Source organism: Myripristis murdjan, chromosome 7 (genome assembly GCF_902150065.1).
Source record: "Myripristis murdjan chromosome 7, fMyrMur1.1, whole genome shotgun sequence".
Classification (NCBI taxonomy): Eukaryota; Metazoa; Chordata; class Actinopteri; order Holocentriformes; family Holocentridae; genus Myripristis; species Myripristis murdjan.
This window is the reverse complement of record NC_043986.1, coordinates 24,169,940-24,197,518: the sequence shown is the minus strand read 5'-3', so window position 1 is coordinate 24,197,518 and position 27,579 is coordinate 24,169,940. Positions and strand designations below refer to the sequence as shown.

The following is a 27,579-nucleotide window of genomic DNA, read 5'->3' as shown; positions in this document are numbered from 1 at the left end:
TTTATTATCTCCTGAGTTTTTCTTTTTTTCCCACCACTGTATTGATGCAAGCTCTTTCTGGGTTTTGGGAGTGTTTCTTCACGCAGGGTGTTTTTTGCACTCAATCGACTTTATTGTCCCCATATCATCCATTGTATAGCCAAGCCTTAAGCATAGTCCCTGAGGAGAGGCTGGGGATGTGAAAGGATGATTATCCAGCCCATTGACAAAGCTAAGATCCAGTGTTCCCCAGCAGAAGTCACACCCAAATCAGATTTCTAAACTGAGTCCATCCTATGGCAATACCGGTCTCATTTTACCAGAAATTTAGGTGGTGCTTGTTTGTTTTTTCCCATTGTAAATAAGCATAACAATGGATGTAATTAAGTAATAACAACAGTGCCACCCAAGGCTATGTTATAGTAGCAAAGCAGTTAACAAACAAGAAGTTTAACCTGACAAGATCTGATTTTCCCAAAAGTTTTTGCTTTACTTAGCCTCAAAAATAAGAAAAAAACATTTTCCCCCATATACCATATCAGTAAATGTATTTTTGTTTTGAGGGAATGCCATTGTTTTATGGCCGAGAGGTTTTAGAGCAATCACAGAGGCTTGCTCTTTCTTCCCTCTGGTTATTGTGTATTGCCTCCCACATACCCCCTTGTTTTCCTTTCATGTTTTCCTTTGAATATGGCCCCGGCAAGTTCCTCTGAAATTCCCATGATCCTTCAGCCATCCCATGTAATAACTACAGAGTGTTCATCTGTGATTCCTGACTGGAATTGTTTTTTTGTTTTTTTTTGTTTTTTTGATCTACCCACTGCAGCAACTGGGAATGATTGTAGCTCTTTAAACTACGTTCTGAGCGACTGTTTTAGTTCCTACTTGAGGGTAGGCACTTTTTTCAGATTTTTTATGCTATTCCTTTTTATTTAATAGTGACAGTAGAGTGCAGAAGGACTCAGCTTTGATACGCAGTATGTGCTCTACTTGGTGAGCCACCAGGGTAGGTACTCTCTGAGCAGAAGAGGAACCTTGAGTGATATAAGTGTATTGTGATTGGTCCAGATGTAAGTATATGTTGACTGGTTGAACATATGAGCCAGTGCAATACTGGCAAACGACATTTTTAAAAACCCATGTAAAACGATACCAGCTTACACAACAGCTTTTTGTGTTAGCCTTTAAAAATGGAACAAAATACAGACAAATAGACTGACAGTGAATTCAAGGCTCTGTTGAGCCACTGAACCATGCGATGGAGGAAATATAATAAACAGTGGCTGCAAGCATCAACTGTTTGTGATTTCAATAATAAAGGAATTTTGATTTCACCTTTTTGAAATTGTTCATATTTTTGTCTTTCACTTTTGAATGACAAAAGATTTTCAGATCCAGTGTTGAAAGGAATCCCCTTGGTTCCTTGGTGTTTCTTAATTAAAAACAAAATTCATCTGCTGTTTATCATCTCCTGAGTTTTTCTTTTTTTTTTTCCCACCACTGTATTGATGCAAGTTCTTTCTGGGTTTTGGGAGTGTTTCTTCACGCAGGGTGTTTTTTGCACTTAATCGACTTCATTGTCCCCATATCATCCATTGTATAGGCAAGCCTTTAGCATAGTCCCTGAGGAGAGGCTGGGGAAGTGAAAGGATGATTATCCAGCCCATTGACAAAGCCAAGATCCAGTGTTCCCCAGCAGAAGTCACACCCAAATCAGATTTCTAAACTGAGTCCATCCTATGGCAATACAGCTCTCATTTTACCAGAAATTTAGATAATGCCTCTTGTTTGTTTGTTTATTTGTTATTATGGTAAATTAACTAAATGGATGAAATTAAGTAACAAGAAAAGTGAATGTACCACAGAGAGCCATGTTATAGTACCTATACATATTGTAACAAATAAGAGGGTTAACCCTGTAAACTCTGATTTTCCCTTAGGTTTCCCGTTACTTAGCCTCCAAAATAAGAACAAAAAAAGAAAAAAATCTCACCATATTTTATGACAATTTCGTATTGATATATGGAATCTGAATCTGCTGGTTGCAACACTTTATTGAGGCTACATCTCACTTACGTTGAGTGAATGCCACTATTTTAAAGCTGCACCAATACATCAAATAGAAAATACTGAGATGTTTTCTGCATACACAGTTCTCATTAGAAACATTGGGATCTTCTACTAGATTTTAAAATAAAGTCATGGAGGTCTGAATAAAACTCAGCTGTGCAGCAATTGTGAATCCACCAATGGGACTGGCAGGATGGAAAATGTTTTAAGCAAACCTGACCCACAAATGATGAGGTACTGATACTGGCACCTATGCCAATTGTACAGTGATATGCCATTTGTTTGTTTGTTTTTTGTATGCAACTGCAAAGAAAGTGCTACAAAAGGTAGAAATTAAAAATAAGCTCCTCATAACCCCTTATAAATGTTTCATCCTGAGGTAAACTATAATGCTCTCACCGACAATGCGTTCCAAAGGCAGCAGTTATGTAATAGATTAGACAGACCTCTGCAAAAGTGCCAGAGGACACTTGCATTGGAATTGGCCACATGAAATTCAATTCTAAACTTGAGGACTAATCTTGTGTTAGTCTGGATTTGCACCACAGGCTGGTAAGGTAGAATTTAATACTGGGTTTGTTGAGGGGGCTTGGTTTCAAGATTCACGTCATGATGCTTATATAATTGGGTGTCAGGTCGATGAGATGTTGGGTGTCCAAAGGCAGGGAAGTCCCTTGTGTTTCCTCAATTTTTCAAAAATATTTGGCCTCACTGTCCTTTTGTCATCCAATGTTCAAAATGTGAGATGGTCTTGCAAAAATTCAAATTTCAGTACCTCAGTGCACTTTTCCAACCAACCACACTACTCTCTTGGCCCTGAAGGCAACATCTGAAATGCACACAAGCTGCTTGGAGGTGCTCACACATGGAGACATTCAATAAAGCAATGAGTGATCGCACACTCCTTGACCTGATGCCGTGTTTAAAACAAACCAACACAGGCAGGCTGGCTTCATCAAGGTGGTCAACAGCATTTATAATTGGACTTTTTTATAAGCTGTGTTCACCCAGCTGTTCATAATCAGTCATCAGTCCTGGTCACACCCACTCTCTTGGTCTGCTGTGTCACAACATCATATCTGTAGCAGATATTCTAAACCAGTCTTGGTTATTTTAGACTTGCCTTTGTGTGGCATTTAATGGCAGGGCCTTGGGCCCCTCTGTTTTGCCAGCTCCAACTAACTCCATTGTTAGCTACAGAAATTCAATAGTCACAAACAGTAGATCATATTTTTCCATGTTTGCCCACCCTGCGGGAAATGAGAAACCTGACTGGCTATGGATTATGACACCTTGACCTTTTCAGTGATTGGCAGTCGGATGTGCTGTCTCCATGTTAGATGATAGAGCACAGCAACAAATGCAAAAATCATTCAATGGAACTGACCTTTAACTGTATTCTCTTGTACTGTATTCTCACCTTTTATACAGTGGCCACTTTATCAGCTCCACCTGCACAATCTAATGCAGTTCAATGAAACAGCTCTGCCATAAATTCTACCTTTTAAGAAAGTTTATAATGTTCAGTTTTTGACATTGTGGAGAATGTGTTAATTTAATTATATGTTCATTCTGGAGGGTGTAGTTTGCAGAGGTCTTTTACCAGACTACATTATATTGAGAGGTGTTTCTAATTTTTTGTCCCTTCTATTTACTTTTTTTTCACTTTTGTTATGTTGCAGCCTGATGTTACAATCATTTAAATTCATTTTTTCTCTCATTAATCTACACTCGGTAGCATATAATGACAGTGACATTGACAGTGAAAACTGAATTTTAGAAATTTTTGCAAATTTATTAAAAAGGAAAATCAGAAGTACCACATTGACGTAAGTATTCAGACCTTTTGCAACACTTGAAATTGAGCCCAGGTGCCTCCCATTTCTCTTGATTGTTGCTGAGATGTTTCTACACCTTGATTAGAGTCCACCTGTGGTAAATTAAATTGACTGGACATGATTTGGAAAGGTGGTGGCAGCATTGTGCTGTGGGGGTGCTTTTCAGCAGCAGGGACTGGGAGACTGGGGTTGATGGAAAGCTGAATAGAGCAAATGCGTCATACCCAAAAAGATTTGAGGCTGTAATTGCTGCCGAAGGTGCTCAAACTAAGTACTGAGTAAAGGGTCTGAATACTTATGTCAGTGTGAAATTTCAGTTTTTTCTTTTTAATAAACTTACAAAATTTTCTACAGTTCTGTTTTCATTTTGACATTATGGGTACTGAGTGTAGATTAATAAGAGAAAAAATTGATTTAAATGATTGTAGCATCAGGCTGAAACATAAAAAAAGTGAAAAAAATGAAGCTGGTCTGAATACATTCTGAATGTACTGTATGTACATGAGGGGGACAGAATATTAAAAACACTTCAATAAAATGCAGTAGCAACAACAGCAGCACTAACTATGAGCTCCATGCCGAACATAGAATTGCATGAACATCTCTGTTACTGTGACAAAAAGAAAACCTGAGCATTAAAGGCATCATAAAAGTAAACTTTACGGCAGAACAGTTTTATTGAATCGTATTAGATTGTGCAGGTGTACCTGATAAAGTGGCCACTGAGTGTATGTTACACTTCAGGTAAGTTGTTTTCAAAGAATCTCAACCATGGTGAATGGTGTCAAATAAATGATGGTGTTGACACTGACTTGTCAAAGGTGCTGTTTTAATTATAGAAATAGATCTCTTAGTAAGCCTCTCTTCTCATCATCATTGTCATAATGATGAACAATAGTGTGATAATTCAAGCATCAAAGAACTATATGCTTCTGTTGGATTAATAATCAGAGGCTGATTAAATAAAGTGTTAACTGTCACCAATGTGTATCACAAGTTCACATGTAAACAGGACTGATATGACAGGTGAAGGCTACATGAACATGTAAGGCAACCCAGTTTTAGTGGCACTGTGAAAACAGACAAGGTGTGGGGTGTGTGCATCCAAAAATGTGTACAGGTGCCAGATCAAATGAATCAAAAATCAAACTTAAGGCAGGAATCAGGCAAAAAATCTGCACACTCTACTAAAAACTCCTAGCAATTTTATTTGAGCAATGTTTTGATCTCATTGATCTCTCATCAGGCACTGACAAGTCATCATCACAAAGCAGAACAAGGAATATATAGACACACATTCAATACCTCACACATTCGACACTCATTTGATTTGTGATCAGCATGACTGAGAGTTAATCTAATCTCAGGCACCAATTAAATCCAACACATCAAATTAAGTCAAATGCATCATAAATCACATAAATCAACAACAAGAAAAACGTGTTTGCGTATATATTGCTTGTTCTACTTTGTGATGGTGATTTGACTATGCCTGGCAGTTCAAGGTTCATTAATCTGAAGATTAATGAAACTGTGCATCCATATTATAACAGCTTAAACCTTAAGAGGCACACGTATTGGAACCTTCACTCTGGCTCAAAAATGATCGATGTTATCATAAACAGGCATGTGAATCAGTCAAAATGTTCTGTGAAAAAACTAAAAATTTCATGAAATCACATTCTTTCTTGTAGATAGCATTTGTCCTGGATTCAAATTAGTAAAATCATGTTAGAGTGGTGACAATTTATTTTGACATTTAAAGTGTGTTTCCATCTAAAGGTTCCCATCTAGAGGAAATGAGGTAATACCTATCTGTTTTTAATGATTTTAGATTGTCTTGTCACTGCTTGTTTTCATGTCTTGTCTGTGTCACGCTGCAAAAACAATTGCTCATCAGATGCAATAAATACACTTGAACTGAACTGACGTGAACTGGGCAGACCTAATTTCAAATGAACGAAGCCAATTTGCCATGGCACCATTTCTCACATACCTATATATAAAAAAAATGTTCCTAATTGTGTTAAGTGACGGAACACAAATAATCCAAGAATACCTGGAAATGCTTTCTATCATAGAGAAAACAGTGGTGCTCATTGTACAGGCAGCGGCCATTGTTTTGGCTGAACTTGTAACAAATCCCTTGTACTTTCAGTCATAGTGCACTCAAACATTCAGCATGAGGGGAAGTGACAGAGGAGGAAAGGCGATTTAGGTAGAAACATGAACTTCCTGACACGACACAGACAGGAGGGGTGGTTTCCAGATGAGGAGGGGGTGTTGCTGTTCCATTACAGGCTGCACTGACGACTGAGGAGCAGAGTGTGTCGTCCCAAAGGCAGCATGAGTGGGAGGAGCCGAAATGTGTCCATCCACACACCAAGGGTGTCAGGGGAGCAAGCCCACTGGTCTGATGTTAAATCAAAAGGTGATAATGAGGTGGGGTAAGACATGCCCCATCTGGTCCAGGTGTGTTGTACCTATTCCCATTTCTTACATATGACATCTTCTTCCAAGAAACACCTACTTCTCTGCAGCCACGTGAGGAAACTTTTGAACAATCTCTGATTTTTGGTTTTAACTTATTGGACAGTATTTTTGTTTTCACAGTCTCTCTCTTGATTGCTGGATAATCAAATATGTTGTACTTTCAGGTACTGTGATTTTGTTACTTTTCAGATTATTTAGCTTATGTGTAGATTTTAGACAGAAAATTGGCTATTTTACCTTGACTTTTCTCAACTGATTTTAATTTATTTTTTAATTTTTTCTCAACTCTTCTCACCATTTCAGAGCTGTATCGTATGGTGTTTCCTAATCCCAGGTGATAAAATCAACAACAATAACAGCAATAATATCATAATTAATTAATGATGTTATGAATGAATGAATGAATTAATTAAAGACAGATTACTAATAACTTTCCATTATTTAATTTGCATGAGAAATCATGCGGGAGAAACAGAGGTTATTGATAAATGACTTTTTGCACTGATAATTTCTCTTCCAGCTCTACACATCTTTGCCACTGCTTTGGAAAGTAAGTAGTAACATTTTATTTTATTTTATTTTATTTATTTATTTATTTATTTTTTGTGCTACAGTGTGCTGTGAATCAGTTTTCAAACGCACTTGTCATCAAGACTTTTCTCTCCTCCGTGTCCAGCCTGCAACACAGCCTGGTTTGATGATGGAGATGTGTCCAGAGAGGGCGACTTCGAGCTCCTCGGTGACCTCAGAAGGAACCACTGGACAAGGATCTGCTCCAACCCGGTGGACATGGAGGTTCAAACCATCTCTGGGATCAAATCTCAGCACACCAGGAATACCTTTCATAAGTACAGTCATACATTTTTGACAATCAGTTGATGTCAGAAAATTTTAATCGTGTGCATGATCAGATATCGGGACTGGTAACTGATGGATGTTGATATGTTGATGTATATTTTGTGTGCTTGGTTATGGTGGATTTATCATAGACAATACCAGAGATCACTTTTTCCCAGATGATCCAAGTGTAACATTAGGATGTGATGGGTGTGTTTTGCAGGTACAGTGCAACAGAGGGCTTTGTGTGCCTCAACTCAGAACAGAAATGGAGGAAATGTGATGACTACAAGGTCATGTTCACCTGCTCAGGACAGTTTTGCTCAGGTATTTAGCTGTGATGTAATACAAATATTTTACAGATTTACTTATTGTCTGCGGTCATTTAAGTCATGAAATTTAAGCAGGATGTGGCAGTGCCTGCTGAAATGATGTGGGATTCATATGATTGTTTGCACAGAGTGCAGGACGCGCTGGTTCGACTCTGACAACTCAACAGGAAATGGAGACTACGAGGTCCTCAGTGAGCTCCTCATGAGGTATCCCAGAGAGATCTGCCCTCAGCCAATAGCCATCGAGGCCCAGACCATCTCTGGAAACCCAGCCTCCAGCACCTCCGATTCATTTTTAATGTAAGCCTGTAGCAGAGAGATGTGCCTGAAAACTGAAAAAAGAAAAGAAAACTGCCTCATATGCAAGTGGGACAACACTTCATTTGTCTCTCATCATTTTCTTTTTTTGAAGTTATGATGCCACCTATGGGTTTGCCTGTGTAAATGCAGATCAGGGAGGCAGGAGCTGTGAGGACTACAAAGTGAGGTTTACATGTCCTGCAGCGTTCTGTCAAGGTGTGTTACTCAGTCTTATTTTCCTTCCTGAACATAAAATCCAGGGGATTCTTTCCATCTATGGTGTATGGGCACAGGTGAAAGTAACAAATTACATTTACTCATGGTTCTATAATTGAGTAGGTTTTTTGTGTACTTTTAAATTTTTTAAAGTCAGTCATTTTTTCTTTCACTTAACCCTCCTATTATGTTTGGGGTAAATTTGACCCCATTCAATGTTTAACGTCTCTAAATAAATTATTAACAACTTTTTTTTTTTTTTTTTTTTTTTGCTCCATATTTAATGACTTCTCCTAATTTAATGGGTACTACCGGGTAAACATGAAATTCACATGATATGTTTTCAATGTCCTGTACACGCTTTGTACACATCGGTTATAAATAACAAAAATCTTTCCAATTTTAGGTCAATCAGTTAGATTTTATGGTGATTTGCATATCTTTTCATAGTCATGTAATAGGAATACTGGATGTATAAGTGGGGGTGGGGTATGTTTTATTTAAAGGGCTATTTAGGTAATCAACAAAGAAACAAAGTACCTGACACATTAACTTTGGTATCAATTTTAATTATAATAATTTTGTGGAGGTTTAAACTGCTGGGGTCAAATTGACCCCAAACATAAAAGATGTTAGAAAATTTGAACATAACATCTTGCTTGAGTATTGTATTTACCTACATTTTAAGTAATATCCACTGCAGAGTAAAAATGATCAGTGACAGATTATGGAACCTTTCACAGTCATTAAGCAAAGATGAGAATCTAGTTCTACTTTGTTGGTTTTATCTTTTATCATTTTCAGTTTTTAATTCCAATAAAAGGTGCGCAATGAAAAATTGCAGATGATCAATGGAAGCGAGGACCATTTCTCCAATTTCATCAGACATCAATCTGTTTTTCACTTCAACTTAGTGTCAGAGGAGTGTCGAACAAGGTGGCTGAATGGTGATGACCCGTCAGATGAAGGTGATGTGGAGTCCATACCCCAGCTAATAAAGACGTTTCCTAGCCATGCCTGTCGAAACCCAATCGGCATTGAGGCCAAGACAACATATGGAATATCTGCAAAAAACACCAGAGACATTTTCCTCTCGTAAGCGCAGCGTCTGGCCATCAAATCTGCAGTTTTGGATGTGGAATTAAGTGGTGCTACAATCCTCTTTTCCTCTATATTCTAGATATGATGTTACATTTGGGTTTGCGTGCATCAACAAAGAGCAGGAGGCAGGGCGATGTGAAGATTACCAAGTGTTGCTGACTTGTCCCTCAGATTTCTGTCAAGGTAAGTCTTTGTGAGATTAAGACTCATGCTGCAAGCTTTGTTAAAGATTTACCAAATTAAGCTGTTTGCAGCCTATGCAGCCCCCCAAAAAATAAATATGCAATTCAAATGTCTGAAGCAGAAGAATCATTGTGGAGTGTGACAGCGCACCAAGCGGCTTGAAATAGGGAAAGAAAATCCCAACTATCAATTTCAATATCTCGGGATGGTTTTTATAGTTTTCCTACTTTCTATGTATTCTTTTCTTCCTCTATTGTCTCTTTTTTCTTGTTGCATTATAGAAAATTAACTGAATGTTGGCCAGCGCTCTGCACTTGTTGCTGATAACCTAATCAGTACAAAAGGATGCCCAGCCACATTGGACAAGTTTTTGACAAAGACGCATTTTGAAAAGCAATAAGATTGTTTCCTAAAAATGGATGGTTGCTTCCCCCTTCCCTTTCCTGACTCTGATTTTTGCTGTTTTTCATTGGCAGGTTGCAGGACTCGTTGGTTTGACTTCGACAATCCCACTGGGCGAGGGGACTATGAGACCCTCCTCCAGCTGGAGATGGTATTTCCCAATGAGGTCTGCTCCCAGCCTGTGGCGATCGAAGCCATGACTGTGTCTGGTACTCCTGCGTTAAAGACCGGTGACATCCTCCAAGTGTAAGCCACAGGACAGACACGAAACCCCCACACTGTTGATAGATTAACAGACTAAGTGAATACTGTGTCTGCAGCTTCAGCACAATGTTCAGTGAGCGCCGTAGATATGATGATATAAAGCAAAGCAACTCCATAACATATGATGATGGCTACATATCAACCTTTCCCCTCAAATTCTAAAACATGCCATCATTTAGATACAGAATATTTAGAAACATTTATGAAAGAATGGGACGTTGAATTTCCAGGCAACAAGGATGTTTAATTTTTAAGTCTCATTGCCCAGTGATGGGGTTTCTCGGCCCTTCCTGTGTTAAACAAATTGCCTCTTGTGTTTTGCAGGTATGATGCCACTCATGGGTTTGCCTGTGTGAATGCTGAGCAGCCTGGCGGAAGACGCTGTCAAGACTACAAGGTCCGCTTCACCTGCCCGCTGTCTTTCTGTTTGGTGCACAATCAGTGGTCATGAGGACAGACATGACACTGCAGGACGCCACATTACTGTTTGAAGGCATATACATAGTCATGATTATTAAATAGATGCTATAAAAGATGTTAAAATAATCTAATCACTTGTCACTTGTGACGGTGTGTTGTCCTTCAAAATGTTGCACTTGTATAGAGATAGCTCAACAATATTGATTGTATTATTACAGCATTTACAAATTGATTTTGCTGTTTTTTGTTTTTTGTTTTTTTTTTCACTCCAGCCTTCACTAGTATCTATGGACAGGCGCACCGTCAATCAATATCCATATCATATTGCTTTGCATCAATACATATCAATTATGTGACTATGTAAATAATATAAGTAAATATGCAAATTTATATCCATTTTCCATAGATGACTAGATGTCAGCAAACTTAATAACATGGATTATTGTGGCAACTGTTCCAGATAGTCCGGCGGCTATGTGAAAAATCGTGCACTTTGCGATACAAGCATGAAATTTGGTACACTGTTAGAGCATGCCCTAAGGATCTGTCACTACAGAGGTTGGTGGAGGACCCAAATGCAGGAGCCAGGAGGCACGAAGCTCAGAATACAACGAAAATATTTAATAAACTCTCAGGAAATGCAGGGAACACATGACAGCAAAGACAATAACTGGACAAGGAACAGAACTCAAAACAGGACTTAAATACACAAGAACTAGATAGCTAACAAGACACACCTGGGGAAGGGGCTGGAGCACAAGACAGGAGAAAACAGAGGATAGGCTGAGGTTAAACACTGGGAGGGATCAGAACAATCAGGGATAATTGACAGACACAGCACAGGTGTGGCACTGGGAGGGGCAAACAAGACTAACCAGACATAGGTGAAAATACTAATGGGAACAGGACAAGAGACCACAGGATAACAGAAAAACAAGAGTTTAACCAAAGTGCAAAAACACAGAAAACACAAAACCATGACAGGATCACTTTTGGCTATAGGGCCATCGCAGGATCTTGATCCTGTCGGCTAATCCTACATTTTCAAGGATGAGGAATACAGTGGTACTATTTACAACATGCTAGCAACTACCTAACTACATATTACGACAAGAAAGTGTGACAACACAAAGTTACTTTCACGCAGACAAATAAGGGACGCAATCCCTTACTGACTGAGGCACACACAATGAGGCTTTATTCTCAAAATGTGAACAGAACGGGTAGCTTGCTCAGAGGTTAATACTGAAATGAGGCCATATCACACTCCCGAGGAACCTAATGAAATAGGCTTCAAAATAGGCTAACAGGCTTCATTCGCAAAATGTGGACAGTGATATGCACTGACTGTAACACTGCAATTATTCATTATTCATTTAAGGGGCTTTCACATAGCGCGCGGTTTGGGCCACGTTCTGTGGTTACAGCGCAGACGGGCGCAGAGCAGCAGAAAAAAAAATCTCTCCTGTAGTGGAAAGCACAAACATATATCTCTGCCAGTTTTTCAGTATTTTACCTGCCTTGAGAATTCACCAGTGTGTTTGTTACTGCTGTTTACATTCCACCGGATATAAATTCAAAAAAATGCACTCCAGGAATTGTATGAAGTCATCAGCAGTCAAATGGCAAAACAGCCAGATGCTGTTATTATTGTTGCTGGGGATTTTAATCAAACGGATCTCAGAACTGTTCTGCCTAGATTCCACCAGCACGTCCACATCTCCACCAGAGGAAACAACACACTGGACCATGTCTACACCAATGTTCCTGGCAGCTACAGAGCCCTCCCTCGTCCTCATTTTGCCAGTAATGCCATGTTTAATGAATCAATTAAGAGGGAACCACATTTTAATTTCGTTATACAACCTGTTGTATAATGACGAATAAAGTTCCTTGTATTCCTTGTATTTTTAAACACACCTGGTATTCTCAAGTTGTTGGCTATCTCTCTCCATGATTGGGCTTTTTTAATGAGATTACGGTAGGACTGTAGACTGGTGCCGCACAGCTCTGCACACAGAGCAGTAAGAAATACTTCACAAGTATTTACATTAAATGCTATATTATGATTTTATATATAATTACACACATATGCACACTTATACACACAAGTTGTGAGGTGGGTTTGATTATTTAAATATTTATTCATGTATTTTAGCCTGTTAGGGTTAGGGTTTATTCTATTTTCTTACTTGTTTAGTTTTAATATCTAATCCTTTCTTGGTTGGTTATTGGTATTTTATTAACCTTTATTTTTACTGGTGTGTGTGTGTGTGTGGTGAGAAAACAAAAGGATGGTGTGGTGGTGTGGTGTTGCTTTATATGTTAAAATGACCATTTCCTCTCCTGGGAAAAAGATCATGATGGTGAAGTTTGCTTGTAAATTTTGTTTTCCAATTTAAACTTAAATATTAAACCTTCTGGTCTAAATGAGAAACCACAAAACAGAGACCATCTCCGACCTCGAGGTCCTTTTCTATCAGTGATGGGAAGACATCTTGATTCAGAACAAAAACTCTCATTGTGAGGAGGATTTTTTTATTATTATTATGATTATTATGATGATTATGATGATTATTATGTTTTTAAGATGATTACAAAGGCAAAACAATTAAATTAAAGGTGCGTTGGCAGAGCCCACAAGTCAGTCATCTGGTAAAATCTGTGGTAGGCTCAGACTGGTGAGGCTGTGGGGAGAGACTGAGATCTCAGTGGGAGTTAAACGACAGCCCCTTTCTCTGCTCCTCCTTCATTTTCTTCTTCTCAGCTTTTCTGAGGGCCTTCTCTCTCTGTTTTTCTCTCCACTGCTCCTCCTTCACCCGTCTTTTCTCCTCCTGTTGCAGCAGCGTCTTCCTCTTTCTGTGCTGATGCTCCACATCTTCTGGGCAACCTTCCACTGTGGGAACAAGTGGACAGGTTAGTTTGGAGTCTGCCTGTAAATGAACTGCAGTGGAGCTGAGGCACACGGTGCTGACACTGTGCTGCCTTCAGGTGTTTTGCTGAGTAAGCTGACTGACTCACCTTCACAGCTGCAGCAGATCCTGTGCTCTTTCTTAAAGGTGCTGGCGATCTTCTTCAGGTTGTTCTCCTTCTGTCTGTTGAAGTTCCAGGCCTTGAGCTTTGCCCTGAAACCCAGTTTGACCTCCAGCTCTTGGTCCTGGTGATCTGCTGTGGTTGCTGCCTCCTTTTCTCCCTCGGCTCTTTCCTTCTCTTCTTGTGCTTTCTTTTCTGCCTCTCTCTCGGCTCTTTCTCTCTCTTCTTGTGCTTTCTTTTCTGCCTCTCTCTCGGCTCTTTCTCTCTCTTTGGCCTCTCTCCACCTCTGCTCTGCCTCTCTGGCCTCCTTCTCCATCTCCTGTCTTTTCATCTCCTTCATTTCGGCCTCTTTTTTCTTCCTCTGCTCTCGCTCTCTCTCCTCCTCTTTCTCCCTTTCTTTCATCAGCCTGAACTTCTCCTCCCGCTCCTCCTTCTTCCTCTTCATCTCCTGGGCTTTCTGAATGTGAGGAGGACATTCAATCATCCACAGCCTCCGTCTTTTAAGCGCTTCTTTTATCCGTTCCCGTTGGCGGTTCAGTCTCTCCTGGAAGAGCTGGGGATCCACGGTTGCTGTTGCAACAAAAAGTGATGAGGAAGAGGAGCCTGTCCCCTTCCTCGTGTGAGTGTTTTTCTGGTCCTGCGACATGCTTGTCAGTGTTCCTGAGGTGCAGTTGTAAAAGTGACCCAGAGCCCAGTGGACCTTCACTGCTGCCTGATGATGATGATGATGTCATAAAGAACAATGGAGCTGCGTGCTGATTCTCAGTTGTGATGGGAATTCCGAGAGCAGCCTGTCAGTCTCATGATCCGACCAGCGGGAACCAACTCCCATCAGGACAAGTCATTCACTGTTATCATCTGGTATCACTGATCAGCTGTCAGTGCAATCACAACAGTGGTGGAAGAATAATTTACAGTTCTTTTGCAATGAAATGAAATGTTAAGCAAAACAGGGCATTATTTAAAAGCATTATTAATTCATTTATTTATTTATTTTTGGTTGAATTTGATTTCATGCAGTGCTTTAAGCATCACTTTTTTTTCTCATTGAGCATATTATTTTGCAGGTTTGCAGTGTCAAACCTGAAGCCCTGATCCAGCTTGTTGTTTTTAATGAAAAATGTAAACTGTTATCAAGAGTCATCATGTAAACAAATTTTCTTCGGTGCAGAGAATTACAGCAACATCTCAGTTTGTGTCAAAAAACACAATCAGGCACCCAATGTGACTGTCCTTTCCTCATCTTAACCATTACCATTCCCAAACTTAAGCCATTACCTTTTCCTAACCTTAACAAAACCCTTTCCTAACCTTAACCAAGTAGCTAATGAAGGGTAAGCAAACGAAAGCTAACTAAAGTGGCTGAAGCTAACATTGGATTGGTTTAGACAGAGTAGTGATAGGAATAGATGATAATGGCCTTGTTACCCACTGTAAGGTCCATTCAAAGATAACATTCATAGCAGGTGGATCACAAAAATAATAATAACAATAATAATAATAATAATAATAATAATAATAATAAAATCATCTGTGTTTGAAGTTAAAATTTAGCCTGACCTCTCCTGTTTAATTTTGTGGTTAAAACAAATATTAAGAGACAACATTTTATGTTACAGTTTTCCTAGTTTATCAAAAAAAAAAAACTGATGAAATGATCCATTGCAAGCCAACAAGAACGTTTTTAGGGAGTCCCACTGCAAAAGATGTAATTACATGTATCTAACCTACGTTTGTCAATACACGGATACAGATATATTAAAAATAACAATAATAATAAAAAATCCTCCTCACAATGAGAGCTTTTGTCCTGAATCAAGATCTCTTCCCATCACTGAGAGAAAAGGACCTTGAGCTTGGAGATGTCTCTGTTTTGTGGTTTCTCATTCACATCAGAGGGTTTAAAATTTAAGTTTCCATTGGAAACCACAATTTACAAGCAAACTTCACCTTCATGATCTTTGTCCAAGGAGAGGAAATGGTCAATTTAACATATAAAGCAACACCATACCACCAACACAACCCATTGTTAAAATGGTAAATGGACTGCATTTCTAGTCTACTGATCATTATAAGCGCTTTACAATGTTTGCCTCACATTCATGGCAGAGGCTGCCATGCAAGGTGCCAAGCTGTCCATCAGGAGTGGTGAGAGGTTCAGTATCTTGCTCAAGGACACTTGGACACACTCTGGAGGAGCTGGGGATCAAACCGGGAACCCTCTGATTACCAGATGACCGTTCTACCTCCTGAGCCACAGCGCCCCTCAAGGAGAAGGTCACACAAAATAAAATAAAACAAAATCATCTGTGTTTGAAGTTAAAATTTAGCCTGACCTCTCCTGTTTAATTTTGTAGTTAAAGCAAATATTAAGGTTAATAGACAACATTTTATGTTGCAGTTTTCCTAGTTTATCAAAAAAGTGATGAAATGATCCATTGCAAGCCGACCTCGACACACTCTAGAGAAGCTGGAGATCAAACCGGGAACCCTCTGATTACCAGATGACCGTTCTACCTCCTGAGCCACAGCGCCCCTCAAGGAGAAGGTCACACTTCAGCAGTGATTTTTAGTGGAGTGCTGAACCCGATATCCAACAATCAGAAAGTGTAAAAACGTAGCACATCAAGGATCATCAAATCAGGGAGGACAAGATATTCACATCTCACCAGTTGACTCACATCACAGTAGAAAACACTTAGACGTTTCGGAGCACAGAGCCTTCATTAGAGCGCTTAAGGTTAACATGTTACATGAGGTGATATATACACAAGGACAGAGAGCATGCTTAGCTGGGGGCTGAACCCAGTTACACAAAAGCACTAATACATGAGAGGGTGTGATCAGTTGCTGTTTGATCACAGCTGTGCCATGCTGCCACGTTACAGCCGTGACCAAATAGCAGTCCATCGGCCAATCTCCAACCTTCCTTTCCTCAGCAAAATCTTGGAAAGAGCAGTCGCCGCCCAACTCCACCAGCACATGTCCAACCATGAGCTTTTTGAAACCCTCCAATTCCTCTCCTGTTCAGGGCAACCAGTAAGACCCTGGACAGGCTCCAGTACATCCAGAACTCAGCTGCCAGGGTTCTCACCCACACCAAGTCCTGGCAGCACATCACCCCCACTCTCATCCACCTCCACTGGCTCCCGGTGAAATTCCGCATCACCTACAAATCCTCCTCCTCACCTACAAGTCCCTCCAGTCCCTGGCCCCCCAGTACCTATCCAACCTCCCTCACCATCACATTTCATCCCGGAGTCTTCGGGTCTGCTTGTGGTCCCTCGCACCAGCTGACGCACCTTTGGGGACAGAGCCCTCAGTGTTGCTGCCCCCACCCTCTGGAACTCCCTCCCCTCTGAGATACGTCACGCCCCTACCCTGGACTCATTCAAATCATCTCTCAAAAAACATCTGTTCACTCTGGCCTTTGGTCCCTGTTAGCTAGGCTAGTTTCTCTTTTGGCTCTCCTTGTGATGTTTGTTCTTTCTGTCTGTTGTTTTTGTCTGAATTGTTTCTTTGTTTTGTAAAGCGTCCTTGGGTGTTTTTAAAAGGCGCTATATAAATCTAAGTTATTATTATTACAGTTTTTCTCAATTGCTTAGACACAATTCCTGGAACAACTCATCATTTTCTCAAATCTTCACACACAATTCTAAAAACTCACACCCAACGGTACAAACATCCAACTTCTGGGTCCCAATTAGTTTTTACTCTCAGACAACACACACAAGCTGTCAAAACACAGACTACATGAGTGTTTGTTACACACTGGAGGGATTAATTCAAAACACTGCCACCAAAATATCCACAATAGGTTTTATTCACAGTATTTCCATATTCAGCACATATACAGGTTCATCAGCATTGGCAACAGCATTAGCATGATCTTGTCTCAGGTCAGGGTCAGGCCATAGTATTTTGTTAACATCACACATTATGTCTGCTCTTGCCAGGCAGCATAGGAAATAGCCCCTTGTGGACCCAGTATGGCATGGCGGTGGAGGATGCCACGATTGCTAATAGCTGCACACATGGTGATGCTGCCTCCCCTCTGGCCTGGAACTTGTGTGATTGCTCGGTGTCCAGTGATGTTGCGGCCCCTTTTGCGCCTTTTTGTCAGATTGAAGCCTGCTTCATCGATAAAGATGTACTCATGAGGGTCAGCCATGGCATCCATCTCAAAGCTTCTCTACAGGAGTCAAGATCACACATTTTACTCCAAACACAGTACTGTGTGTATTGGAATGGAAGATGGGTCTTTACTCTACATACTATAACATTTCTGTGTTGTATAGCATTGCTCCTTAACCCTGTAAGAATTCCTCTCAAAAGGCACAAGGTAAAGTTGCTTCATCCTCTTCCTCTTCCTCTTTGTTGTCCACCAACCTCGGCATGGTTGTGATCCATTGTTTCAAAGCACATGAACATGCCTCCAGGCCCTATTTATTGACCCACAATTGTGATTGGTGTGTTAACAATTTTTAGGCTGAGTGTTTGCACTTGGAGAAAGGTGTGGTATCTGAGTTTAGGTCATGATAACTTGAGTTAATTATATTGAGAGCATGTGTTTGCTGAATGAACACATAGTGCAGTGAATGATTTAAAGTTTTGCAGAAAGAGTTTTGAATTCTGAAACGTGTGGAAACAGGTGAATTGTGTTTATGGTTATGGGAAATGCTTGTGTGCTTCTGGGAATGACAAAAAGGTTTGGGTTTTTGTGTCACAGGAACCAGTTTTTGTGTTTTAGCAATCAAGAAAAACTGTAATGTGTTGTGTACATGTATTTACAAAAGAAAAAAATGTTGAAACCCTTTAAAAACAATTTTAATATTTTATATTGATTTGCTTGTGTTGAATGTGTTGTGTACATTACAAAAGTTAAAAAAAAAAAAATGTTGAAACCCTTTTAAAATAATTCTTAATATTTTGTATTGATATACATTTATTGAATGTGTTTTGTAATAAAAATCTTTCTGTAATTTGTCTCAGTTTGTCCTTAAGATTTGTAGAACCTGTTAAATGGTAAATAGAATAAAAAGATAAGCAAATAGGCTGACTCTAGCAAGAGAAAGTAGGAATAGACTCTGAGATAAACTAAGATTATCCCGTTAAGAGTAAGTTGACTCTGGAAAGAGTTGTTGGCTTCAAGAGTAAATTTTTCTTCACTGTGGAGTTTATCTTGGCGATTTTCTTACTCTCTATAGAGTAAATTTAACTCTGAATAATTTACTCTAGGAGCAGAGTGAAAGTTACTCTCTGTAGGGCGAGACCAATAAGTCTCTATGACAGAGTTAAAATCGACTCTATAAGAGTTAATACAAATGTCAATTTTACTGTGTAGGATTTCAGGTTATAACGTCATTTTTAATTGCTTATTACTATTCGAAACAACATTATTATTCATTCTCAGTGGGACTGTGGATTTGTGTAAAAATATGGATGCACTGTAGTCACAATAAGAGACCGCAACGAGATACGGGATTCGATCAGCCGATCTCGGGTAAATGATGGCCAATTTTTGGTAGCCTTACATTGACTAATGCGCGCTGGCCTCAGCCCACAGGATCACCCATAAGAAGGTTGGACTACACACGAAAATGCTAATTTTAAGACTACAAAATTACCCATTTCTCAGTTTTTTATTGGATTATGCGATGGTCCATGTGTGTCTTAGATAATTTAGCAAATAGAAAAACTTGGGTGAGTAGCTAAAACTGTGGTTACTATCACTGACTGTCTTTGGATTGGACTTTAGGCAGCTAGAACAATTTGGTTTGTGTGGTTTTAGCCGCGTGTTTTCTTAAAAACGTTTTACTTTATAAACAAACAAACAAACAAACAAACTGCACTTAACGTTATGTTTTAGCCATATGTTCATTTTATTGTCAGACTAGCCGCAAGTCCCACCTCCAACATTCACCAAATAAATTTTAAGTTAGGCTATAACCTATATTTGTTTAAGAGTATTTGTCTAAACAGATGTTCCCAACATTTTTTTTCAACACAGATTTTGATTCAGCAGCGTGCGGTTTACATTTCAGGTTTTATTTAAAAAACAAAAAACAAAACCCTGCTGCTCTATCTGTAAAATCTGTATTTTGCATATGAATATATATGCCTGTAATTGATATGCCTGTAATTGATAAGCATGCACCTCTTAAGAAGTTCACAGTTAAAAATATTCGCTCACCCTGGCTAGATAATGAGACTAAAGAATATATGAAACAAAGGGATCAAGCTAAAGAAACTGCAATAATAACTGGCTATAGGGCCGACTGGATCATATACTGCAAATTAAGAAACCATGTTACTAAACTAAACAGACTTAAAAAGAAATTATATTATGAAAACAGAATTAATAATATCAATAATGATAGCAAAAAAGTATGGAAAACTTTGAACAATCTACTGGGCAGAAACACTGAAGATGCACCATCATTCTTGGAAGCAGATGGTAACTTCCTAACAAAGCCAAAGGATATAGCAAACTATTTCAATGCATATTTCTTAACCAAGGTTGAAAAATTAAAGAATAACTTGCCCTTTATTGCCAGTGACAATCACATATCTAATCTAATGATAAAAAATAGAATTATGAAGAATAAAGATTGTATATTTAAATTTGATAGGGTATGTATAAAAAAGGTTGAAGACATTATAAGAACTAGCAAAGACAAACCACCCAGTATTGATAATCTAGACAGTAAAGTTCTGAAATCAGTTGCAAAGTTTGTTGCACCTCCCATCTGCCACATCATAAATACCAGCCTTGACATTGGACTATGTCCACAAAGATGGAAAAAGGCCAAAATACTGCCACTGCCTAAAAATAGGAAAGAGGCATTTTCTGGAGCGAATAGTCGCCCAATAAGCATATTATCAGTATTATGTAAATGTATGGAAAGCATTATATATGAACAAATTATGAGCTACATGTCAGGCAATAATCTAATAACTGTTTTTCAGCATGCATATAGAGAGGGGCACTCCACTGCTACAGCTCTAACTCAAATGACTGATGATTGGCTTAAGGAAATTGATAAGAAGAAAATTGTTGGTGCTGTTATGCTTGACTTTTCTGCAGCTTTTGACATAATTGATCATAATATATTGCTGGAAAAATTGGAATGTTATGGGTTCGATTTGTCCTCATTGTCATGGATTAAGAGCTATCTAACAGACAGGATGCAAACAGTTTATTTTAATGGCTGCTTCTCTGATGTGGGAGCCGTAACATGTGGGGTGCCACAGGCTAGTTGCTTAGGGCCATTATTATTCACAATCTTTACAAATGATCTGCCACTAATCTTGAACAAATCAAGTATAGGAATGTATGCGGATGACGCAACCATATATGCTTCCGCATCTACAGCTTATGAGTTAAATACGATTTTAATGGAGGAGTTAACAGCAGTGGAATACTGGGTAAATTGTAACAAACTGGTTCTGAATGCATCAAAAACTAATTGCATTATATTTGGTTCATACTCTAATATCAGGAATAACCCACAGTTAAATCTTAAAATAAAACAGGGCAGAATCAAGCAGGTGCAGGAGACCAAGCTGCTGGGAATAGTCATTGATGAAAAATTGTCATGGAAATCACATATAAATAAGATAGTTAATAAAATGGGAAATGGTATTTCTGTTGTAAGAAGACACAGGACATGTTTAACTCCAAAAGCAACTAAACTAGTCATTCAGACCTTAATTATATCAAATCTTGACTATTGCCCCGCAGTATGGTCAAATGCAACTGCAGATATGATTGAAAAACTGCAAAAAATACAAAACAGAGCTGCACGCATTGTTCTGGTTAAGGGTTAGTGATAGATTACTTTATTCATTACTATTATTTATGAGAAATGTGTCCATAACAAAGACTCCTCATGTAATATACCAAGAACTATGTTACAGCTCTGATTACAATAAATACATCACCAGACAGGCGGCTGGAGGATATTTTGCACTGCCAACAGTAAGGTCTAATGTTGGTAAAAGAACTGTTGTGTACAGAGCCATGCATGAGTGGAACTCGTTCCCTAAGCACATCACATCACAAAAGAACATTCAAATCATTAGTTAAGCAATATCTTTTGAATAAGTGTGAATGATAATTATATAATAGAAAAATAAAAATCATTTCATAAAGCATTTAGCTGAGATTGGGAACTGAAACATAGTTATGACTGTTGAATGTATTTCTCTCTGTGGTGAAGTCTGTAACTACAAATGAAATGGATTGAGGACAGCTTTTCAGTTATTGGGGGAATTGACCTTAGACAGATACTAAACTGTTTTTGTTTGTTTGTTTGTTTCTCTGTGATGTTCTGATTTGCTGTTTTAATTTCCTAGTATGTTTCTGCTTAGGGCAGATTCTTACTTGCAGAGTATTTTTTTCTGCATGTGGTGTTTTCTTTCATCAGTTTGAGCCTCTTTGGGTTTGCTTTTATTATGTTATTTTAAGAATTGTATTATTTTCAATGTTGGCGGACCCCAGGAAGAATAGCTGCAGCCATGCTGTAGCTAATGGAGATCCTAATAAACAATAAACAATAAACAATAAACCTTTATTTGAACTTTGCTTACTCGTCAAATAGGAAAAAAATATAAACGTTTCATTTTAATACCTTTCACCTTTTAATACCAAACTACTTTATAAACTGTTACTTGCCAATGCCCCCGTTGTAACTTTTAACAAACAGTGCTCATCTCACAAAAGCGATAACATTTGGTGTGTGCGAATCGCTGGCCAGCCGTGTGTGTTGTAAAAGCTTACAGCAGCTTACAGTTTACAGTGAGAACCATGTGCTGCCCACCACCGACGAACTCAAAATGATCTCATCTCATGTAATCAATACACCTGATGCTCATCTGTACTCATCAATTACACATAAAAAAAAAAAAAAAACAATACTGCCCCTAGAGGTCAAACAAAGCAGTGCATATAAATGGCTCCAACAACCAAGATGTATCAAGGTTAGCTGGAAACTTTTATTTGGCATGATGTTGCTATTAACTGCAGCAAAAGTGAATTAAAAACCCAAATCAACAGAATTTGCTGCCATGACTGAAGGCTGTGTGCTGACAGTGCTGTGGTAGTGGATAAACTGGAGTAAGAGAAATAATCTGAGTTCCTGAGTAGTATTTATAACTGAATGATGATTTGAACAGATACACTGCTGTTGGAGGCATACAGGAGAAACACACACACACACACACACACACACACACACACACACACACACACACACACACACCTCTGTGCAGGCTGTCCAGGTGTGTGTTAGGTATGTGCTGCAGCTGCTGGGCCTGGCTGCTGTGGAGCTGCTGGATGTAGCGGTGCTGGTTGTCGATCACTGCCTTCAGTCCCTGGATCTCTGCCTCCAGACGGCCCACCGTCTCCTCACATGGCACCAGGGCCTACACACACACACACACACACACACACACACACCAGTGAACAACTTTCCCTCAGAGCACATGGCTGCAGAAAGTCATCAAACCCCCTATGACTAGACCAAAATGTAGAAAATTCTGTGTTGAGGATTCCCACCGTGTCCATGACTCGTATATTTATGTTATTGATGCAGTAAACAGGCTGGTTTCCACTGCAGCTGGTCTTAAAAAAAAAAAAAAAAAAAAAAAACACCAGCCATGCCATAAACTCATGAAACAAAACTGAAGAAGTCACTCCAACTCATTTTGTTCTCAATATAATTCCTATAATATTCCTGCCTCTGTCCTCTGTCAAATCTTCAGTGGTTGTCTTTGAATAGCTGTGTGAGATTTTATGTTCTCTTGTTTGGTTTGTAGCATCCCTTCATGTTTCATTTTCATTTTAAGACCATGGTAACTGTTGCAAAGGAGGAGATTATATTTAGTAAAGGCCACTGTTGCATTTCTCACCTGTTGCTCTGGGTAAGTGAATTGTTAAATGGCAAAAATGCAAATAACAGCTGTCATGTGAAAACCGGGGAAACACAGTATTAGTGATGTTCATGTTTTCACTTAAGCTGATCGACATTCGATGAGAGAAATCTTCTCTCACTGGGTTTATAAAATCATTTCAAACTTCAAATGACATTAACTTTGAAATGCATTGTGGGAAATGTTGGTACGAAGCTGCTTCTCTTGTCTCCTGATTTTGGAGATGCAAGAATTTCACCAGGCATGTAATCTACATCAGCTCGACAGGCACACACACACACACACGCACACACACACACACACACACACACACACACACACACACACACACACACACACACACACACACACACACATACACACACAAAATGAGCAAACAAAATCTACAGAACAAAATGAACAACACACAGTTGGAGATTCATTCAACTGATTTGATCAAATGAGAGAATTTCAATCTCTCACAGAAGTTTAAATGTAAGAAAACATAAATTGCTCCTATAATCCAACCTGCTGCTGCTGCAATTTAAACCTGCATGAGTTCAAACCCAACTCACAACTTGTGTGTTACCCCCCCCCCCCCCCCCCCCCCCCCCCCCCCCCCCAAAGAAAATCTTTCCTGGCTCTAGTTACATGAAAAAATATAAAATCATAAAAAATATAAAATCATGATATAGCATTTGACATTCTCATGATGCAAATGTGTGATAAAGTGATGAGGGAGTGAAAGACACAGATGAAGTGTTGAAACTCAGTTGCTTGTTGATTTTCCTCTGCAGGCCTGGAGACGCTGCTGAGCTGCCCCCAGTCTGAGGCTGTGAGGTGGGTTTGATTATTTAAGTATTTATTCATGTATTTTAGCCTGTTAGGGTTAGGGTTTATTTTTTTATTTTCTTACTTGTTTAGTTTTAATATCTAATCCTTTATTGGTTGGTTATTGGTATTTTATTTTATTAACCTTTATTCTTACTGGCATGTGTGTGTGTGTGTGTGTGTGTGTGTGTGTGTGTGGTGAGAAAACAAAAGGATGGTGTGGTGCTGTGGTGTTACTTTATATATTAAAATGACCATTTCTTCTCCTTGGAAAAAGATCATGATGGTGAAGTTTGCTTGTAAATTTTGTTTTCCAATTTAAACTTAAATTTTAAACCTTCTGGTCTGAATGAGAAACCACAAAACAGAGACCATCTCCGACCTCGAGGTCCTTTTCTATCAGTGATGGGAAGACATCTTGATTCAGAACAAAAACTCTCATTGTCTCATGATTATTATGATTAAAATGATGATTATGATGATTATTATGTTTTTAAGATGATTATGATGATTATTATGTTTTTAAGATGATTACAAAGACAAAACAATTAAATTAAAGGTGCGTTGGCAGAGCCCACAAGTCAGTCATCTGGTAAAATCTGTGGTAGGCTCAGACTGGTGAGGCTGTGAGGAGAGACTGAGATCTCAGTGGGAGTTAAACGACAGCCCCTTTCTCTGCTCCTCCTTCATTTTCTTCTTCTCGGCTTTTCTGAGGGCCTTCTCTCTCTGTTTTTCTCTCCACTGCTCCTCCTTCACCCGTCTTTTCTCCTCCTGTTGCAGCAGCGTCTTCCTCTTTCTGTGCTGATGCTCCACATCTTCTGGGCAGCCTTCCACTGTAGGAACAAGTGGACAGGTTAGTTTGGAGTCTGCCTGTAAATGAACTGCAGTGGAGCTGAGGCACACGGTGCTGACACTGTGCTGCCTTCAGGTGTTTTGCTGAGTAAGCTGACTGACTCACCTTCACAGCTGCAGCAGATCCTGTGCTCTTTCTTGAAGGTGCTGGCGATCTTCTTCAGGTTGTTCTCCTTCTGTCTGTTGAAGTTCCAGGCCTTGAGCTTTGCCCTGAAACCCAGTTTGACCTCCAGCTCTTGGTCCTGGTGATCTGCTGTGGTTGCTGCCTCCTTTTCTCCCTCGGCTCTTTCTTTCTCTTCTTGTGCTTTCTTTTTTGCCTCTCTCTCGGCTCTTTCTTTCTCTTCTTGTGCTTTCTTTTCTGCCTCTCTCTCAGCTCTTTCTCTCTCTTTGGCCTCTCTCCACCTCTGCTCTGCCTCTCTGGCCTCCTTCTCCATCTCCTGTCTTTTTATCTCCTTCATTTCGGCCTCTTTTTTCTTCCTCTGCTCTCGCTCTCTCTCCTCCTCTTTCTCCCTTTCTTTCAACAGCCTGAACTTCTCCTCCCGCTCCTCCTTCTTCCTCTTCATCTCCTGGGCTTTCTGAATGTGAGGAGGACATTCAATCATCCACAGCCTCCGTCTTTTAAGCGCTTCTTTAATCCGTTCCCGTTGGCGGTTCAGTCTCTCCTGGAAGAGCTGGGGATCCACGGTTGCTGTTGCCACTTGTGGAAGGCGTGTAGGAACCAGCAGCAGAGACTCGGTCTGCTGCTGGTGCGCTTGTTCAAAAAGTGATGAGGAAGAGGAGCCTGTCCCCTTCCTCGTGTGAGTGTTTTTCTGGTCCTGCGACATGCTTGTCAGTGTTCCTGATGTGCAGTTGTAAAAGTGACCCAGAGCCCAGTGGACCTTCACTGCTGCCTGATGATGATGATGATGTCATAAAGAACAATGGAGCCGCGTGCTGATTCTCAGTTGTGATGGGAATTCCGAGAGCAGCCTGTCAGTCTCATGATCCGACCAGCGGGAACCAACTCCCATCAGGACAAGTCATTCACTGTTATCATCTGGTATCACTGATCAGCTGTCAGTGCAATCACAACAGTGGTGAAAGAATAATTTACAGTTCTTTTGCAATGAAATGAAATGTTAAGCAAAACATGGCATTATTTAAAAGCATTATTAATTCATTTATTTATTTATTTTTTGTTGAATTTGATTTTATGCAGTGCTTTAAGCATCACTTTTTTTTTCTCATTGAGCATATTATTTTGCAGGTTTGCAGTGTCAAACCTGAAGCCCTGATCCAGCATGTTGTTTTTAATGAACAATCTGAACTGTTTTGAAGAGTCATCATGTAAACAATTTTTCTTCGATGTAGAGAATTACAGCAACATCTCAGTTTGTGTCAAAAAACACAATCAGGCACCCAATGTGACTGTCCTTTCCTCATCTTAACCATTACCTTTCCCAAACTTCAGCCATTACCTTTTCCTAACCTTAACAAAACCCTTTCCTAACCTTAACCAAGTAGCTAATGAAGGGTAAGCAAACGAAAGCTAACAAAAGTGGCTGAAGCTAACATTGGATTGGCTTAGACAGAGTGATGATAGGAATAGATGATAATGGCCTTGTTACCCACTGTAACGTCCATTCAAAGATAACAGTCATAGCAGGTGGATCACAAAAAAATAAAATAAAACAAAATCATCTGTGTTTGAAGTTAAAATTTAGCCTGACCTCTCCTGTTTAATTTTGTAGTTAAAGCAAATATTAAGGTTAATAGACAACATTTTATGTTGCAGTTTTCCTAGTTTATCAAAAAAGTGATGAAATGATCCATTGCAAGCCGACCTCGACACACTCTAGAGAAGCTGGAGATCAAACCGGGAACCCTCTGATTACCAGATGACCGTTCTACCTCCTGAGCCACAGCGCCCCTCAAGGTGAAGGTCACACTTCAGCAGTGATTTTTACTGGAGTGTAAAACATGATATCCAGCATTCAGAAAGTGTAAAAACGTAGCACATCAAGGTTCATCAAATCAGGGAGGACAAGATATTCACATCTCACCAGTTGACTCACATCACAGTAGAAAACACTTAGACGTTTTTGAGCACAGAGCCTTCATTAGAGCGTTTAAGGTTAACATGTTACATGAGGTGATATATACACAAGGACAGAGAGCATGCTCAGCTGGGGGCTGAACCCAGTTACACAAAAGCACTAATACATGAGAGGGTGCGATCAGTTGCTGTTGATCACAGCTGTGCCATGCTGCCGCGTTACAGCCGTGACCAAATAGCAGTTCATCACACCCGCTTGTGTATTATTGCTTTAAGTGAATGTTTTTTAATATTTTTTGTTTTATGTTTTTCCAGGTTCAGCAGGTGTTGCAAGTTGCAGGAACAAGAGATTCTAAAGCAGGGTGTCCCACCTCTAGATGCACCCATGGCAGGGCCTGAGAAGCTTCCTGTGGCCATGCAGCAAGGACCAACTCTGCTCTTCATCCTGCCACCAAACACTGCTGGGGAGGAGAAACTCAAG

At 39.6% G+C, this 27,579-nt stretch overlaps 1 protein-coding gene across 1 annotated transcript; it reads left to right on the top strand.

Annotated features, from left to right (window-relative positions):
- The first annotated feature begins 6,317 nt into the window (after positions 1 to 6,317).
- Positions 6,318 to 10,660, top strand: LOC115362298 (uncharacterized). The gene is made up of 11 exons (XM_030056161.1): positions 6,318 to 6,544; positions 6,684 to 6,714; positions 6,901 to 6,930; positions 7,057 to 7,228; positions 7,441 to 7,544; positions 7,678 to 7,849; positions 7,962 to 8,065; positions 8,980 to 9,160; positions 9,246 to 9,349; positions 9,826 to 9,997; positions 10,340 to 10,660. The coding sequence occupies exons 1-11, from the start codon at positions 6,530 to 6,532 to the stop codon at positions 10,464 to 10,466; spliced, it is 1,212 nt and encodes a 403-aa protein (XP_029912021.1). The 5' UTR covers positions 6,318 to 6,529; the 3' UTR covers positions 10,467 to 10,660.
- Positions 10,661 to 27,579: the final 16,919 nt, after the last annotated feature.

Coding starts and splice junctions, on each gene's coding strand:
- LOC115362298 (XM_030056161.1), top strand. Junction 8,066..8,979: donor TCCTGCAGCGTTCTGTCAAG/GTGTGTTACTCA, acceptor ACTTCAACTTAG/TGTCAGAGGAGTGTCGAACA. Junction 9,161..9,245: donor ACCAGAGACATTTTCCTCTC/GTAAGCGCAGCG, acceptor TCTATATTCTAG/ATATGATGTTACATTTGGGT.